Source organism: Amphiura filiformis, chromosome 12 (genome assembly GCF_039555335.1).
Source record: "Amphiura filiformis chromosome 12, Afil_fr2py, whole genome shotgun sequence".
NCBI lineage: Eukaryota > Metazoa > Echinodermata > Ophiuroidea > Amphilepidida > Amphiuridae > Amphiura > Amphiura filiformis.
Genome location: NC_092639.1, coordinates 10323404 through 10339414, shown reverse-complemented (window position 1 = coordinate 10339414; position 16011 = coordinate 10323404). Strand labels below are relative to the sequence as shown.

The window sequence follows — 16011 nt, the reverse complement described above, 5'->3', positions numbered from 1 at the left end:
ACAAAAGAAATACATTTTTCGAGAGTGATTAAATAAAACATCACGATTTTCATCACGGAACAAAGTAATACATAAGACATCGTTTGTTTGATTGCAATCAACCGCGACAGTTCGTCTCACACACATAACAATGCACTACGATCAAATAGGTTGATGACAACATTTGATTGAATGGACTGCACTGCGCCATGATTACGTGCACCGGTTCAAATCCTTTGTTTGGAGCCAATCAATAATTTCACGTACAGCCTCTATGCAAATTAGAGTTTACACACGCTGCAGCTGGGGTAATCGACCGAAGCTGGTTGCCGTTAGTGATCGAATGCATGAGCTTATTTGCTTTACTGAATCGATTTACTGGATTAATTTCCTGTTAACTGGGTTTAATGCCACAAAGGTCGAATCGCCTTTGCCATGGACCATGACTGCATCATGATTCAAAACTACTGGTCACTCGGTGTACGATGATTTGACTACTTCCCTCCACTGACGCGTCGGGAAGTAGTCAAATCATCTAACACCTCGGGACCAGTAGTTTTGACAACTTCCCCTCAAAACATGTTGTATTTGTTTGCTGTCCCATATGACAGTGTACTTCGCTTATATTTATAAATGCGCTTTTATAAATACGTACGTGACCCATGGGCACAACATACCAAGACCAGCAAGCGTGACATATGGGTGGATTGTAATATGTTATCAAAAACAACATTTTGAAAGTATTTGACGACGGAAAAAAATATTCAACGACACAAAGTTGAACAAAATAGACACTTTTGCTGCACAGTAGTCTCATGTTGTTCCGCCTTTGCATTCAAATGTATAGGAAGACCATCCGCTATGTAGAAGGTCACTTCGAGACGTACTGTCTACATGGTCTACAAGCTGTTATGTCAGCGCTGAGGTGGCCACGTGCGTATTTATAAAAGCGCATATATAAATATAACCGAAGTACACTGTATGATCTTTGGGTTTGGAGGAGATTGACAAAGGATCAACAAAATTCTCAAATAATGCAGTTACATGGTTCTACTTTGGTTTTGACCCATTTTTTCTTTTACTTTTTGTGTTAGTTTTCTTTCTCCTCGCTTCAAGTTGCCATGAATAACTTTTCACCGGAAAATTCTTCCATTTGTAAGTCTTCTTTGGATTTAAAGATCTGCGGTTTAATTCTTCTTCCATACACTGCATCGCCACAGGATCATACTCATAACCGAGTTTGTTTACAAATAATTCTGGCGTTCTGTAGAGGTATTTCAGATAACCAACACCAAAAATACATAAATCGCGTAAGTTTATACCAATGCACTTTGGACGGTGCTTAAATTTGAGATTATGCTTCCATTTACGATACCTCACATTACATTCATCTGAAGAATGTGTGCTACCACCAGGAGCAAAAGGCAACCGGTTTAGAGATGGAGTGAAATTTTCATCGGGTACATATGTGTCCCTCAACCAATACAAGAAATCTTTGGCTATTTGACTGTTGATGATGAATTTTATAAACTCACGAGTAGCGGCGATGTAAGTGTCTCCCTTATATATGGTTATATTATGAGGGGGCAATGTTTTCTTTTCATGTGTGTACCTCGTATACTTAGTTCTATTTTCATGTTTTTTATAAATATAACCTTCGATGCAGTTGTGATTTTTATAAGCTTTTAATTGACGGACTAATTCTAGGTTAGTTTTCAAAGGGAAATCCTTCCCACATAAATTTATGACGTATTTCCACTGCACGGGATGTTTGAGAAGATCACGCATGCAGTGAAGGTCGGCTTTGAGTGCTGATATAGAACCCCAATTTACATTGGAGTGTCTGGAAGCCACAAAAACGTTGTCAAAGCACCCAGATAGACGGTTCATTACTTGATGAAACTCTGGTGAGGATTTGCTGTCGACATGGAGGCAGTAAACATTTTGTGGATGGTATATGGCTCGCAGTAGACGTTCAACCTGCAAAAGTGAAAGACAGAACGAAAGGGACATTAATAGTGCAATAGATTTCAGTTTACATGCACTGCAACCGTGCAAATCATGTTAAAGTTGTCATATTTGGCAGATGTGTAGTACTTAAACATTACTCAGACTATACCTTTTCTGAATCCGTATGACTAGACTAGAGAAACACATTGTTTGTGTTTTAACCAAGTCCGAGCAATTTTGAACTTGTAAAAAAATTCTGTGCTGTTGAAATGCCCCAATAGCCTATAATGATCAGCGCTATAGTACTACATTGTACATCTTAGAAGAAACAAAATACTAATTTGTGCATTTTTATATAGCCGATGTAATGTCCTACACTACTGGAAAAGGCTGCAGTGTGAATTTGTGTCAATGTCATGTTTATGTATTTGTTTTGTTGTAATGTTGACTTTGTTGCAAGGCGACTTTTGTCTTATTTCAAATTTAAATTTCAAATGTAATTTCTTTGTTTTGGTATTCAACTGTTCATCGCGAACTCATTTTTTTTTTAACAAGGACGTATTATACAGTCTGTCTCAAAAAAAATGTGCAAGTGGAAAGCGTCATCTTTGGCAATTAGAAAATACTGTTGTGACATGATGCTTACATTAACGTCAAGGGAGCAGTCCTAGCTTTTAAATACCGTTTGTTTCATTCATGTTGGTTTCGGCAATCCAGAGACCTGCTTCACTAAACACAAATGTATGAAAACCCTTTGTGCCACTTTATAGGAAATTGAATAGAATGTTATATCCAAATAAATGGACAGTACAGTTAATGAACATTCATTTGTAGGATTAGAAAAGATTATGTAATAATTGCTCAATTTAATTGTATTGAAGACGAGGGCAGCAAGATGCACTGCTACAGGTGACGGTCCCAAGAAGGAAGGGGCTCTGACCCATGTTCACGAACAATAATGTTAAAGACCAAACTGTAAAATGGACTAAACTGTTGATTTCAAGCAATGTCGGATTTAGCTGCTGCGCACACGGAAATGTGCTTATGATTTGATGAATACCATCAATGATGTTTAAATCTTTAGTGTAAAATTTCAAACGTAAAATGATGTACAATATTGTGTTGATTTTAATTTTACAACAAAGTGTGCAATATTTGTCTGTCTTTTAACATACCGTAAACGTTCGCCTAATGGCGCTATAGACTTCATGGAAATGAGAGAGCGCCATCCCTGTAAAAGCCGACTATTATCACTGATCATTAAGGGTACGTGTAGTTAAAGGGTGAAACCTATCGACCCATACAATTATGAACAAGATCGAACAAACTTGTTCATGATAATGCGGTAATCATTCACCTGATACGCTGTGGCCCAGTGAGCAGAGCATTAGACTATAGTGCGAGGATAAAGAGAACTTGTGGAGAAGATTCATGGTTCGAATCTCATGCAGTAATTTCTGACAGATTATGATGTCTGTCAATGTTTTTTTCTGATTTGAGGAAATTTTATTCTCTATTTTCTTGATTTTATCTTTAACATTGTTTATATAATTTTATTATTTTATCTTGTATGTGTCTTTTTTCATGATTATTTGTTTTTATCGTTTCATTTTAGAGTAACTCAATCCATTCAATCAAATGTTGTAATGAACCTATTTAATTGTATAGGCATTTGTTATGTGTGTGAGACGAACTGTTGCGTACGACAAGTCTTTCAATTCGCGCGAGTGTCCTTGCCTATGCATCAGTGGTCATAAGAGGTATTTCATTTTATTCGAAGGGGGGGGGGTCCCAAATACGGGGGTCATAAAGTCTTGGAAAGAATAAAAGGAGGGGTCATAAAATGACCAAAATGTAGGGAGTCACACGATGACCACAGAAAGTGTGTTATTTTATTCAAAAAGACTGATTTCAATACAATTTTGGGGTTTGGGATCATAAAATTTTTGTTGCCGAAATAGGGGGTGCGCAGACGCAGACTTTTTGTAAATTTGGGACCCTCCTTCCGAAAAAAATGATAGCCCCCTAAGAGGATTCAAAAGATGTAATACGATAGCCCATTTTTGAATAATGGCCATTATTTAAGGGGGTTAGTTACCTTTTTTGAGATGTTTATATTGGGGTTAATCCCCTGAACAGTACTGGTCATCTAACAGCATTTCTGTTCGTTCGTTCGTCTCACATACATAACAAAATGCACTACGATCAAATATGTTGATGACAACATTTGATTGAATGGACTGCACTGCGCCATGATTACGGGGAAGAAACCGGTTCAAATCCTTTGTTTGGAGCCAATCGATAAACGCAAGGCATCTATAGCTATCATTGAATACTGGCTAGGATTCCACAACACAATGAATGAGAACATGTTATAAGGCGCTTTGGAAGGCACACAATACCCCAATGGCTTTCCATATTATGTGCACTCAACAACTATTCAGTATCGAAGCCCGGTATCGAAGTTACGTAATGTTACTATGTCAACGGGATCACACGCTTAAGTAATGAACCACGATCGAAACAACCAGTACACAAAAAAGGCATACCAAAATAGCGTGATCGTAATGATCGCCATACAAACAGTGCTTTGTTCCAATACCATCACGGAGTTACGTAACTACTTCGTGGTCTGATAGTTATATGATCAATGATCTGATCTACTTGGGTTCGATCCTTTTAAGAAAAGAAAAAATAGCTGATCATTTATAATGCATAAATGAATAAAGTAATGCAGTTACACAATGTGAAACATTGAGGCCGTTTTTTTTCAAAGGTCATTTAACTGTTAAATGTAGTGGAATATATCACGCATTGATAGGTAGCAGGTGGAGCACATTTTGTCAGCGGTTTTTGTTGCCGTTTGTTCGCAGTGCCTATTTACCTAAAAAAAATAAAAAAATAAAAATTAAATTTAAATTTTTTTTATAATATTCGTTCGTAAAATGGGGACAAAATCCAAAAACATTTCTTGACCCTTCTTCACATAAAAGTGGGAGCAGTAATCAAGATTCGAACAATTACCACTCACCATTTACCATTCAAGGCGCACCCTCTACCGACTGAGCTAACGGGTCAGACAATAGAAGGGTGTAATTTTGAACCGAAGAATATTTCAAAAATATGAAGAAATTACAATGTTATAAAAAGATTTACCAAAATGAGTTAGGTATAACGTATGAATCGATTTACAAATTTAGTCCAATGGCACTTTGAGAAAGAATACCTGAAGAAACCCCAAAACATTTGCTGCTTTAGCAACTAACCTAGTGACCTAAGGTATTGGGTCATGTCACGATATTTTGCATATTAGGCATTATGTCCAGGTTGCTCAATTTAACATACACGTATCCTTAATGCTGTTGAGAGTTTACAAGGATGGCGCTCTCACATTTCTAAGAATCCAAAAGCGTCATTAGGCGAACGTTTACGGTAGTAGGGCCTACATTTATTTAATTTTACAGCAGAATGTGAAATATGTATTTATCTTTTAATATGTTTTAGGTGGGAAAAAGGGAATCATTATACCTGTATCATGATAAAACAGTAAAAACAGTAAAACCAATTTTGTATTGTTGTGTAATCGATGCATTCTTTTGATTTCACGAAGGAACTCTTGATAATCTTGATGCTACAGGGTGTCCCAAAAAAGAGGCCCCTCATTGCGCCCTCTTTTATGCCTATTTCTGAAAAGGTGATCAAACATATTTTGGTATGTAAAGAAACCTTTAATTGTCAGCTTTAATAAACTAAAACAATTATTTCAATCGGCTTACAACTTTTGAAGATATGCCCTTTTAAAGACAAGTACCCGTTTTTCACTCTGCCCACGGATAGCAAACAGATTGGTTGGGATGGGTCATGCTGGAGAGTGGCCTGCAAGATCACCAGACCTCACACCACTTGATTTCTTCATTTGTGGCAAATCCAAGATTTTTGCAAACGTATTACTGCTATATTCGCAAGTATCCGGCGCACAAGGTTGGTACGCAACGCAATTGATGCAATGAGGACTAGGGCTGAAACCTGTAGGCTATTCGTCAAGGAGGCAACCACAATCCGCGAAATTAATAGTTGGCACACTTGCACTAAACAATGGAAATGCGTGCCCTATTAAAATTGGAAAGGCGAGAGAAACATGTGTAGTACAGACTCCCCCCTATATCTCACCCTTTCCCACTCCCCATCATTCAATGTTGGAGGGTCTCACGGACCTGTTTACAACATGGCTTGGTCCAACATTGAATTGGGGGAGCGGGGGCAGAGATATACCAAAAGACAGGCAAACTGTGCCAACCTTTTTATTCCTGGATTGCAGGTAGAGGGCAGAGCAGCACAGTAAACTCACTTCAAAAGAACCCAAGACTAAACAGCCCTTTTCATGGCTACCTTTTATTCCAAAAAGAGAAATGACTTATGTTGTCAATAAAAAGAAAGCAAGAAACAATAAAGTAAGAAAGTAAGAAACATAATAAAACAAAAAGGCATGAAATAACCGAGAAAAACAAAAGTAATTGCAAGTATAGCAAAAGAAGTCCCATCCCACATCAATTTCGCCCAAATTAATGACACATAAAGTTGTTATTTTATAAAGTTATCATCGAGAAATGTTTTATATTCATGCATGGTATATGCACTTTTCAATCTTTGAAGTAGCCAAACCTCCTCCGTGGACAGAGTGAAAAACGGACACATTTCTTTAAAAGGGCATATCTTCAAAAGTTATGAGCCGATTGAAATAATTGTTTCGGTTTATTAAAGCTAACGGGTAAAGGCTTCTTTACATATCAACATTATATATACTTGATCAACTTTTCTGAAATAGCAGAAAAAGAGGGCGCAATGAGGGGCCTTTTTTTTTGGGACACCCTGTATCATTGATTTACATGACTTGTACAATGATGTACAGCCCTGTACCTATATAGTAAAAGTGGTACAATTGAATATATGAATACAAAAGCCACCTAAGTCCATACTTTGGCCAAATTGAGTTAAGCATGGGAAATTGTTCCTATACATAGGCCTGTCATATGTATGAAAGAACAACTGAAATTCATTCTCTGTGTCTATTAAGCATGTGAAAAATAGCATGTATGAAAGAATCACCCAATTCCATGATTTAAGTCTTGTAACACATTGATTGAAATCCATTATGTATAAAAGTCCACTTGTAACACATTCATTGCTAGAGAGTGACTTTTGAACAAAAAATGGGTTTAATAAAGGAAAGTGTGTGGTTTATATTACATGGCAGAATGCTTATCAACATTATACATACCTGTGTGCTTTATTTTGTATTATCTTACTAGTGGTAATCTCATTCTAACATTGTTGTCTTTGTATATGATTCAAAAAACCACCTAAGTCCAAAATTTAAAATGAACCCCACGAAGTCCCTGAAATGCTAATCGTCATACCTAATACAGGTTAATCCACTCATTTGCACGTAAAACTTACCATATTGACCAGGTAAATCTAACTGAAGGAATTAAAATGATACACAGGTTTTTCTCTCAAAATCACTTCCTATGGACTTAGGTGGCTTTTGTATTCATGTATTCAATTGTGATTTTACCCTTTCGTTGTTAACTAAACATATCTCAAGATTAAAACAAGCAAATTGAACAGAACAAACGGCATTCGAGAGCCAAGACTGTGCCCTTGACGTTGATGTAAGCATCATGTCACACCGGTATTTTCTAATTGCCAAAGAGGGCGCTTTTTCCTTGCACAATTTGCTTTGAGACAGGCTGTAGATATGTTGAAAAACTGCACAGTGGCGTAGAGAGGCACTGTCTCTTTTATTTACCTGAGCAGTGTGATTATAAACAACCATACTGTATGCAATGGGATAATCTGCTTCTTCCTTTGATAGCGGGTGTTCAAAATACAGCCGTTCTTGTTTCAATCTGGAGCAATTATTAACCCACCTGAGTACCTGTGTGAATAATAGAAAAATAAATACAAAGAAACGATATTGTTAATTGAGGTGGGCATAAAAAGTATTGACTATTCGCAGTAGAAGTAGTGATGTAACAAGATTAATTACCATAGCGATAGGTGAAAACAATTTTTGAATGTATTGCCATAGATGAACTCCTGGATGGGGCAGCTTTAATTAGCATGAGGCCGCATTGATATGTAAATAGCGTATTGTTATTTAAATTTGTGCCCAGACGTATTGAGGGCGACAGTCATGTAATCCAGACGGAGAATGGCTGCATATGCCGGGCATGTCAATTTGCTGAGTGAAGGCTGATAATCACCTTTCTGTATAGGTAATACGTGTAAGCTAGTATATTTCGTGTACCAGTTGGTTTATAACAAAAAATTAGTATCATATTAAATATATTAAATGTATAAACTTTGAAAGTTACATGAATTTGAAGAGCAGAGCTTCGAAATCTAGCTAAGTCAGGTGATGTGAAATTCTGCTGCGTGACCCCTCTGCGTGGTAGAATTATATTCATAAAACATTGAATTTAACAGATATCATGGGCAGCCAACCACGATTTATCAGCATTTAAAATATATGTTAATTAACAAAGATAAATAATAAAGAGTACAAATGGCAATTAACTAGTAAACAAGCCTGAAATCTTAAAATGTTGCCACGTGATTTCCCGAACACATGATATGTCACCATGTGACCACTATTCAGATTTACCGTAAATATTTGGAGTATGCTTGCACATCATGCACATACACTCCGTTTAAAATCAATAATTCATGCTGGGAGCCAAGTAACATTGTCTGCTCAGCGCAGATTGGTATTTTATTTTACTTGAGAGCATAATAGAAATACATAAAACGAATCATGGCGCCATGATGGAAGGTCAGGTCGGGTATCAAAGGTTATTATAACTTAAATACTACTTGTATTTCCCACCTTGCCTCTGTCACATATTTCCTTCATATTATTGACAGCAAGTCCTAATTTTGACTTTGCATCTGCAAAATGTCATTTCATATCAAATTAGTAGACTTTCTTTGAAAAAACATATCACTGGTGCCTGATGGGAATACCCGTCTGCCATTTCATTAAACTGGATCGTTTTCGCCTGGTTTGTGCCCAGATGTATTGGGGGCGTGCTATACTCTCATTGAACAGGCAAAGTTCGCAAAACTAACAACGTTGTTATTTGCCAAACTCAATTATCATGATCCAAGGGGTCGAACATGAATTATTCATAACGAGCTATAACGGATCGATAACTGGCCTCACTTTCTAGCTAGTAAACCAGCTGAATTTTTCATAGATTTTGCGTTGCTAATAGAACAACCGTGAATTTAGTGTCACCCCCTTGGTATTGCCTTGCTCTATAAGTAGGCTGCCGGCTGCACTCATCACATGTCATGCTTATGTGCGCAATCATGGTAGATGTCAATTAGTGTCAGTGGTTACGGTTATTATAGTTAGGGTTACGGTTAGAGTTAGGGTTAGGGTTAGTAACCCCTGACCCTAATTAACATATCGTGATGGTCTTAAATGAGACATTTACCTCAATCATATATGAATACAATTCCGCTCTTTTCGAAGAAACTAACCGTACCCAGTGGGCACAGGTTAGGATTTCGACGTTGAATCATCAACGTTGATACAACGTTGAAATTTCAACCTGATTTCAACTAACCTCTAGGTTGAAATCAGGTTGAACTCCATCATTAAGTTGCAAATTCAACGTGATATCAACCTGATTTCAACGTCGAAATTGATTTCGTCGAAACCAGCATAACACTAAGGCCGTATAAAATTAATGTTTTGGTTCTCGTCCAGAGGATTTTCATGAATTGATGAGGGAGGGAGGTGTTTTTTGTTTGTTTGTTTTTTCAATGTAAAATCAGCACTGTCAGTAGTTTTCGGTCTTTTCCAACAGTGCTCGAGGAAACGATGAGGCACTTTTTTTTCCAAATGTGAGATTCTGAGGGATAAACCCCCTAGAGTACCACAAAAAGACTTGGAAGTGATCCTTGTTCTCTAATAAACTTATTTATATGTATGAAAAATTCATAAATCATTCCAAAGTCTAAAATAATTAAAAAATCTTTTTGAAAAAAAAATCTGACAAATCCCAGAAATTGAGGAGGGAGGGGACGAGAACCAAAACATTAATTTTATACGGCCTAAAGCAGTATGCAGACTTTTTATTAGACGTACAATATTGTATGTAACATAATCTACGTTATTTAAGGGATCTGAAATGAGCGTTTATTGCGTTTCGACAGTATTTTTGTGGGACATGAGAGCACCTCAGACCTATCAATTGCATTCTGAATACGAAGCATGTCTTTCTGATATCAAATAATTTTCATTTTTGAAAATTACAATATAATATAAATTTTATGACAAATTATAAAAATTTGATATTTTTCAAATTTTGATATATAACAGTCCTCGAAGTAAATTATATAAATCTAATGATATATTCTTAAAGTGTATGTAGCTGGGAGGAAAAGCCGACGGTCAATTGAAAATTTTGACCTTTCATATTGAAGATATGGATTTTTTCCCAAAAAGACCTAATTTTTTGGGTGTTTTGGGAAAAAAATCCATATCTTCAATACGAAAGGTCAAATTTTCAATTGATCGTCGGCTTTTCACCCCACCTACATACACTTTAAGTATAAATCATCAGATTTATAAAGTTTACTTCAAGTACTGTTAAATATCAAAAATATCAATTTTAATGATTTGCCATAAAATGTGTATTAAATTGCGAATTTCAAAAATCAAAATTATTTGATATCAGAATGACATTCTTCGTATTCAGAATGCAATTCGATAAGTCTGATGTGCTCTAATGTCCCAAAATAAATACTGTCCAAACGTTCATACCCCAGCCCTTAATCTATTGCCATTCGATTTCCAGTAATGTTTCAGTTCTAACGAATGTTTGATGACGTAAAATCGATAATATATTTCTACCAGATATTATACATATTATCGATTTTACGTCATCAAACATTCGTTAGAACTTAAACATTACTGGAAATAGAATGGCAATAGATTAAATAACGTAGATATGTTACATACAGGCTGAGTCAAAAAGAAGTAAACTCATGTTTGAGGGGCTGTAACTCGAGATCTGCAAGGAATCTGCTAAACATAAAAATACCACTGGAAAGAGCAAATTCTATACGTCTAAATAAAGAAAAGAATTGTTGAAATTGCTCACAGCAAACTAAAGTTATACTCATTTGAATACAACCACCCATTTTTGTAGCTGCACACGGCTGATTGATTTTGATCCACTTAAATCTCGATGAATCAGCAAAGTGCTAACAGGATTTATTGTTGAAAAGACAACTTTTGCTTTTAATTAATATTCAACAAAGTCCATGGCGGTACTATAGTTTGTAGGGATACCAATTCAAGTCTTTACGAACGATCCGGCAGAAGCTTGATTGGAGAATGTTGGGTAAAGGATTGAGCTGATCTTTGGTCTTGCTGTAACGCATGTCTAACTCTAGCAATGTTCACTTGTGATCTAGCAGTTCGTGGTCTGCCTGAAGCTTCCGGCTGTCTGTTCCTTAGTGTCCCATGCACATTGAGCTTGTTCACATTCTTATATACTGCTCCCTTACATGAAAACCGGTTAGCTGTAGGAAATTGGATGCGAAAAAGACGCTGAACTTCAGTGGGACTCTTAGTTTCATGATACTTCGTCGACAGAAACGTGCGCTCCCATGTGGTAAATTGTGGTGCCATGTTGTCATTTGGTCCGTTTTATTATAATGTAGTGCAGAGGTAAAATTCAACTTGAAAAGAGCCCTTTAACATGTAGGAATTATTGATCGAAACCACACCTGCCAAAGAACTTTATTTGCATTTGAATATCGCGCCTTACCAATCAATATAATAGGTATGCCCCTACTTGGGAAGTGAAACCGTGTGCAGCTACAAAAATGGGTGGTTGTATTCAAATGAGTATAACTCGAGTTTGCTGTGTGCAATTGCAACAATTCCTTTTTTTATTTAGACGTGTAGAATTTGCTCTTTCCAGTGGTATTTTCATTTTTAGCAGATTCCTTACAGATTTCGAGTTACAGCCCCTCAAACATGAGTTTACTTCTTTTTGACTCAGCCTGTACAATATTGTACGTCTAATACTCGGAGTCTGCATAGCCCTACTGCTTTAATCAAACACTTGAATTAACTCCATGTATATGACATACTCACTTCTTGAGTGCTGGGTACAGACATCATCCCATCTGCATCCCTCGATTGATTTAGCATTAATTCTGTCGATTTAATTACAGATTCGTTACCCACAAATATTGCTGAACAGTTGACAGGATATATCTTGTGGTACTGCAGAATGTGTGAATCGTCAAAAATATCGGCGTTCTGTCCAAATTCAGCGCCTAATTTGGTAGAAATGGATATAAAACCGAAAAAATATACAGTGGCTTTTATATAATTGATATGAAAGGTTTGTTTTTGATAGATCACAAATGTTTTTATTGTGAAAATTACTGATACGCGTCACCTGCAAAGTTGGAGTGCCCCCCGGGCTTTACTCTCATGTCAGATGCGGCAGATTTAGTGTCCTCCATCAGTAATATTTTTTACATTTTGCTCTCACCGAATGCCCCTTAGTGCGAAAGCGCCAGCCCTACATGTATATATAATCCATTTCAAATTGAAGTCCCCCCCCCCGGGGGGGCGAGAGTAGCATGCGATAAACAGGTTCAATAAAAGTGATCACTTAGTGAAGAAAATGTTTCTGTTATGACTTTGGTCCTAAACAGTGGCGTAACCAGACCTGACCTTCCTGACACCCCCACCCTCCCCCCACTGGTTACGCCACTGGTCTTATACCAAGTATACAGACTCAGAGAATTCGACGTCGAATATTCGATGTAACATCTACGTTATTTAATCTATTCCCATTCTATTTCCGTAATGTTTTTAGTTATAACGAATGTTTGATGACGTAAAATCGATAATATCCAGAATGGTCGTCTGCAGATCCGTCGGAGAACGCTTTTACAATGGGAAATAAACTTTGCTGCTTGGATGATGTCACGATTAGGTTAGCATTTATTCCGTATTGAACACGGATCTGCACTCGACCAGCCTCTATATTTCTACCAGATATTCTACGTAGCACTATAGGCCTATTATCGATTTCACGTCATCAAACATTCGTTACTGTAAGTAGAATTTGGGGATAGATTAAATAACGTAGATATGTTACATCAAAAATTCTACGTTGAATACTCGGAGTCTGTAGCGGCCCTTAAGGTGGTACTACACCCCTTGATAAATTTTGATTATTTTTGCATTTTTCTCAAAAAATAATAACACACTGGTAACAAAAGTTATGTATATTATAGGGGCAAGAAATCCAGTTACTACACTGGAATTTCAGTGACTCAAGACAATCGGTACGTTATTTATGATAAGAAAGGAGTTCCTTGCCCCCCCCCCCGGGCTTGCCCCTATAATACAGTAAGCCAAATAATTAAGGTACCAGTTTAAAGGTTCACCCCCTGTATATCCTAAACAAAGGCAGATATGTCATAATTGGAACCAACCACCAATAGCTGTGCATCTTTTAGCTTAAATTGTTCAAGAAATAAAGACACGACGATCCAAAAACCCAAGGAAGATGCAAATTTAAAGTTGCAGTTTGCCACATTGCATATCCTATTGATTTGTACACAAAGCGTTCGTGAACAGAGAACTAGCGCCGAGCTATCATTGATTAGCACGAAAAACTAGCATCGTGCTTTCATTGCTTAGAACACCAAAGTGCAACTTTTTATTTCGTATCTTCATTAGGTTTTGGATTCTTTAATTCTCAACCAATTTCAACAAATAAGATCTTAAATCAGACCTAAAGCGTACAGGCATCGGCTGCATGTTTAAATTTTGACACATTTGTCTTATTAAACTTAGGATATACATGGGGTGAACACAACTGCTACCTTAATTCTTTTGCTTACAGTTAGTCTTTGTCAAAGACTGACTCGAGATTTAGTGTCGGACTCGCGATCAAGGGGGGTGTGAGCGGCGAAGCGGCGAGTGCCCACTATGGTTTCCGAGAGTGTGGTTCCCAGTAGTTTCTCTCCCTATGGATAATATAGGTACACGGTCTGTAACACAGACTAGCTTACAGTATACTTAACTTTTGTTACCAGTATGTAATTATTTTTTGAGAAAAATGCAAAATTAGTCACAAAATTTATCAGGGGGTGTAGTACCACCTTAATAACGTATTTATTGTATTTGCACTTTTGTATAGGGGCTATTGCAACTTTTGAAATACAACCCTTAATACCCCTATAATACCTACTTTAACTTTTCTTAACGAGATCGCAGAGCAATAGTCCTGAATGAATAATAGGTGTCTAAAATAGCAGTATTAGTAGGGGTGGGGTGCCAAACACGCTCTTCAGTGGAATTTAAAAAAAGGTCCACATTTTGTCCACTTTTCACAAAATGTTACGATACTTCTTTTGAGCAGTGTATTGCAAAATATGTAGGCCTACAATTTTAATATACTCACTCTTATCATGAAAGTTCTCGGTGGTTTCTACTTCTGTTGCTCTCATCTGATTCACATTTTCGCTGCTTTCACTAATAAGCGCCTTAATTTCACTTAAAACGTATATTTCTTGAAGTATCGCAACGGCCAAAATTGTTAAAATGCCGTAAAATAAGTGATTCACACGCAGTCTTCTACAAATGTTCATCATGCCACCGCGCGATATTTGTTGCGTTGTTAATTAACGTTCATGTTATTGCACATGCATGGAACTCTGCATTCGATTAGTCACTACCTAGCTCGAAACGGAAATGACATTATTGGGTATTAGATTAGGGACCGGTCACAAACACTTGTAACGGGGGGGCTGATGCAAAAGGGGCCCTGAAAATGTTTATCCCTCTGAAGGGGGGGCTTTAAAAAATCACCTTAATTTTTAACGTGGAACATGAGTTTACACTAATTTCTATGTGGTTGACGTTCATTTTTCATGGCAAAAAAAGGGGGGGGGGCTGAAAATGATTTTAGGTCCGAGAGGGGGGCTCTGAAAATAATATGTGAATTTTTCTTTTTGCATCAGGCCCCACGTTACAAGTGTTTGTGAACGGTCCCTTAGTGTTTGAAACTAAAGGACAAATAGGGCCTACACTTTCACATTTTTAATGTTATCACGTGACAAACTTACAGCCTTGGTATCAGGCTTGTATCTGGACACGAAATAAGAATTCCCAATAAGCTCCAATAATTTCTTATTTCCAAAGAGCAAAATTTTACACGTGATGCTGTTGGGACTGGGAGTGGCCTTTCTTTTCTTTATTCTCTTTTTCTTCTTTTTTTCTTCAATTCTGTTCTTTCTTTACTCTCAATAGGCCTACTAGAAATCAACACACTTTATATACACTTTAATAGCTTGACCAATTTGCTTGAGCCTGATCCCCTGGGCCTGGTTCTCCGCCCAGAACAATTGGTTAAACACTTGGGACTGGTGGGAGGAAAAGACACATAGATGTATAAGCCACGAAAAAACTCCTGTGAAATTCTTGAAAATGCCCGAAAAAGAACCAAACGAAAAAAACCCCAGGAGATACATCTCTGGTACAAAGATAATAACCACCAGCCACCTGCTCTTAATCAACTACAGTTCATACAATCAAATCACACATCATGGAAGTTATATATCCAAGTACATGGAGATGATCTGTGTCCAGAAGAAAGGGAATGCACATGGCAAGAAGCACAGGCTGCCAAAAAGCTGGGAAATAACAGACACATATCAACCCAATAGTTGCATTGACATAATAAATAACAAAATCATGAAGAGGAATCATTATTCATAAGCAAACAACACATAATTAATTGTACACAGAACTTTGGCCTCACCCACAAGACCAGCAGAGATTTTAGTTAAACATCTTCCTGAATATTCTTGGAATTCTGAAACCAGTTCAAATAAATCCTATTCATTAAAGAATTAGGAATATCAAATTCAACAACTAAATCTTCAAATGTTTTGACCAAATTGCTACCATAAAGATCTGATTATGATGAATACTCTTTTCATCCCACTCAGGGTAATAGAAAAACCTTT

General features: G+C 37.0%; 1 protein-coding gene across 1 annotated transcript; it reads right to left on the bottom strand.

Annotated features, from left to right (window-relative positions):
• Positions 1–679: 679 nt before the first annotated feature.
• On the bottom strand, positions 680–14663 carry LOC140165769 (N-acetyllactosaminide beta-1,6-N-acetylglucosaminyl-transferase-like). The gene is made up of 4 exons (XM_072189094.1): positions 14445–14663; positions 12110–12294; positions 7739–7867; positions 680–1959 (listed from the first exon to the last, which is right to left on the bottom strand). Exons 1-4 carry the CDS (start codon positions 14632–14634, stop codon positions 1030–1032), a joined length of 1434 nt encoding a protein of 477 aa, XP_072045195.1. The 5' UTR covers positions 14635–14663; the 3' UTR covers positions 680–1029.
• Between the last annotated feature and the right edge of the window lie 1348 nt (positions 14664–16011).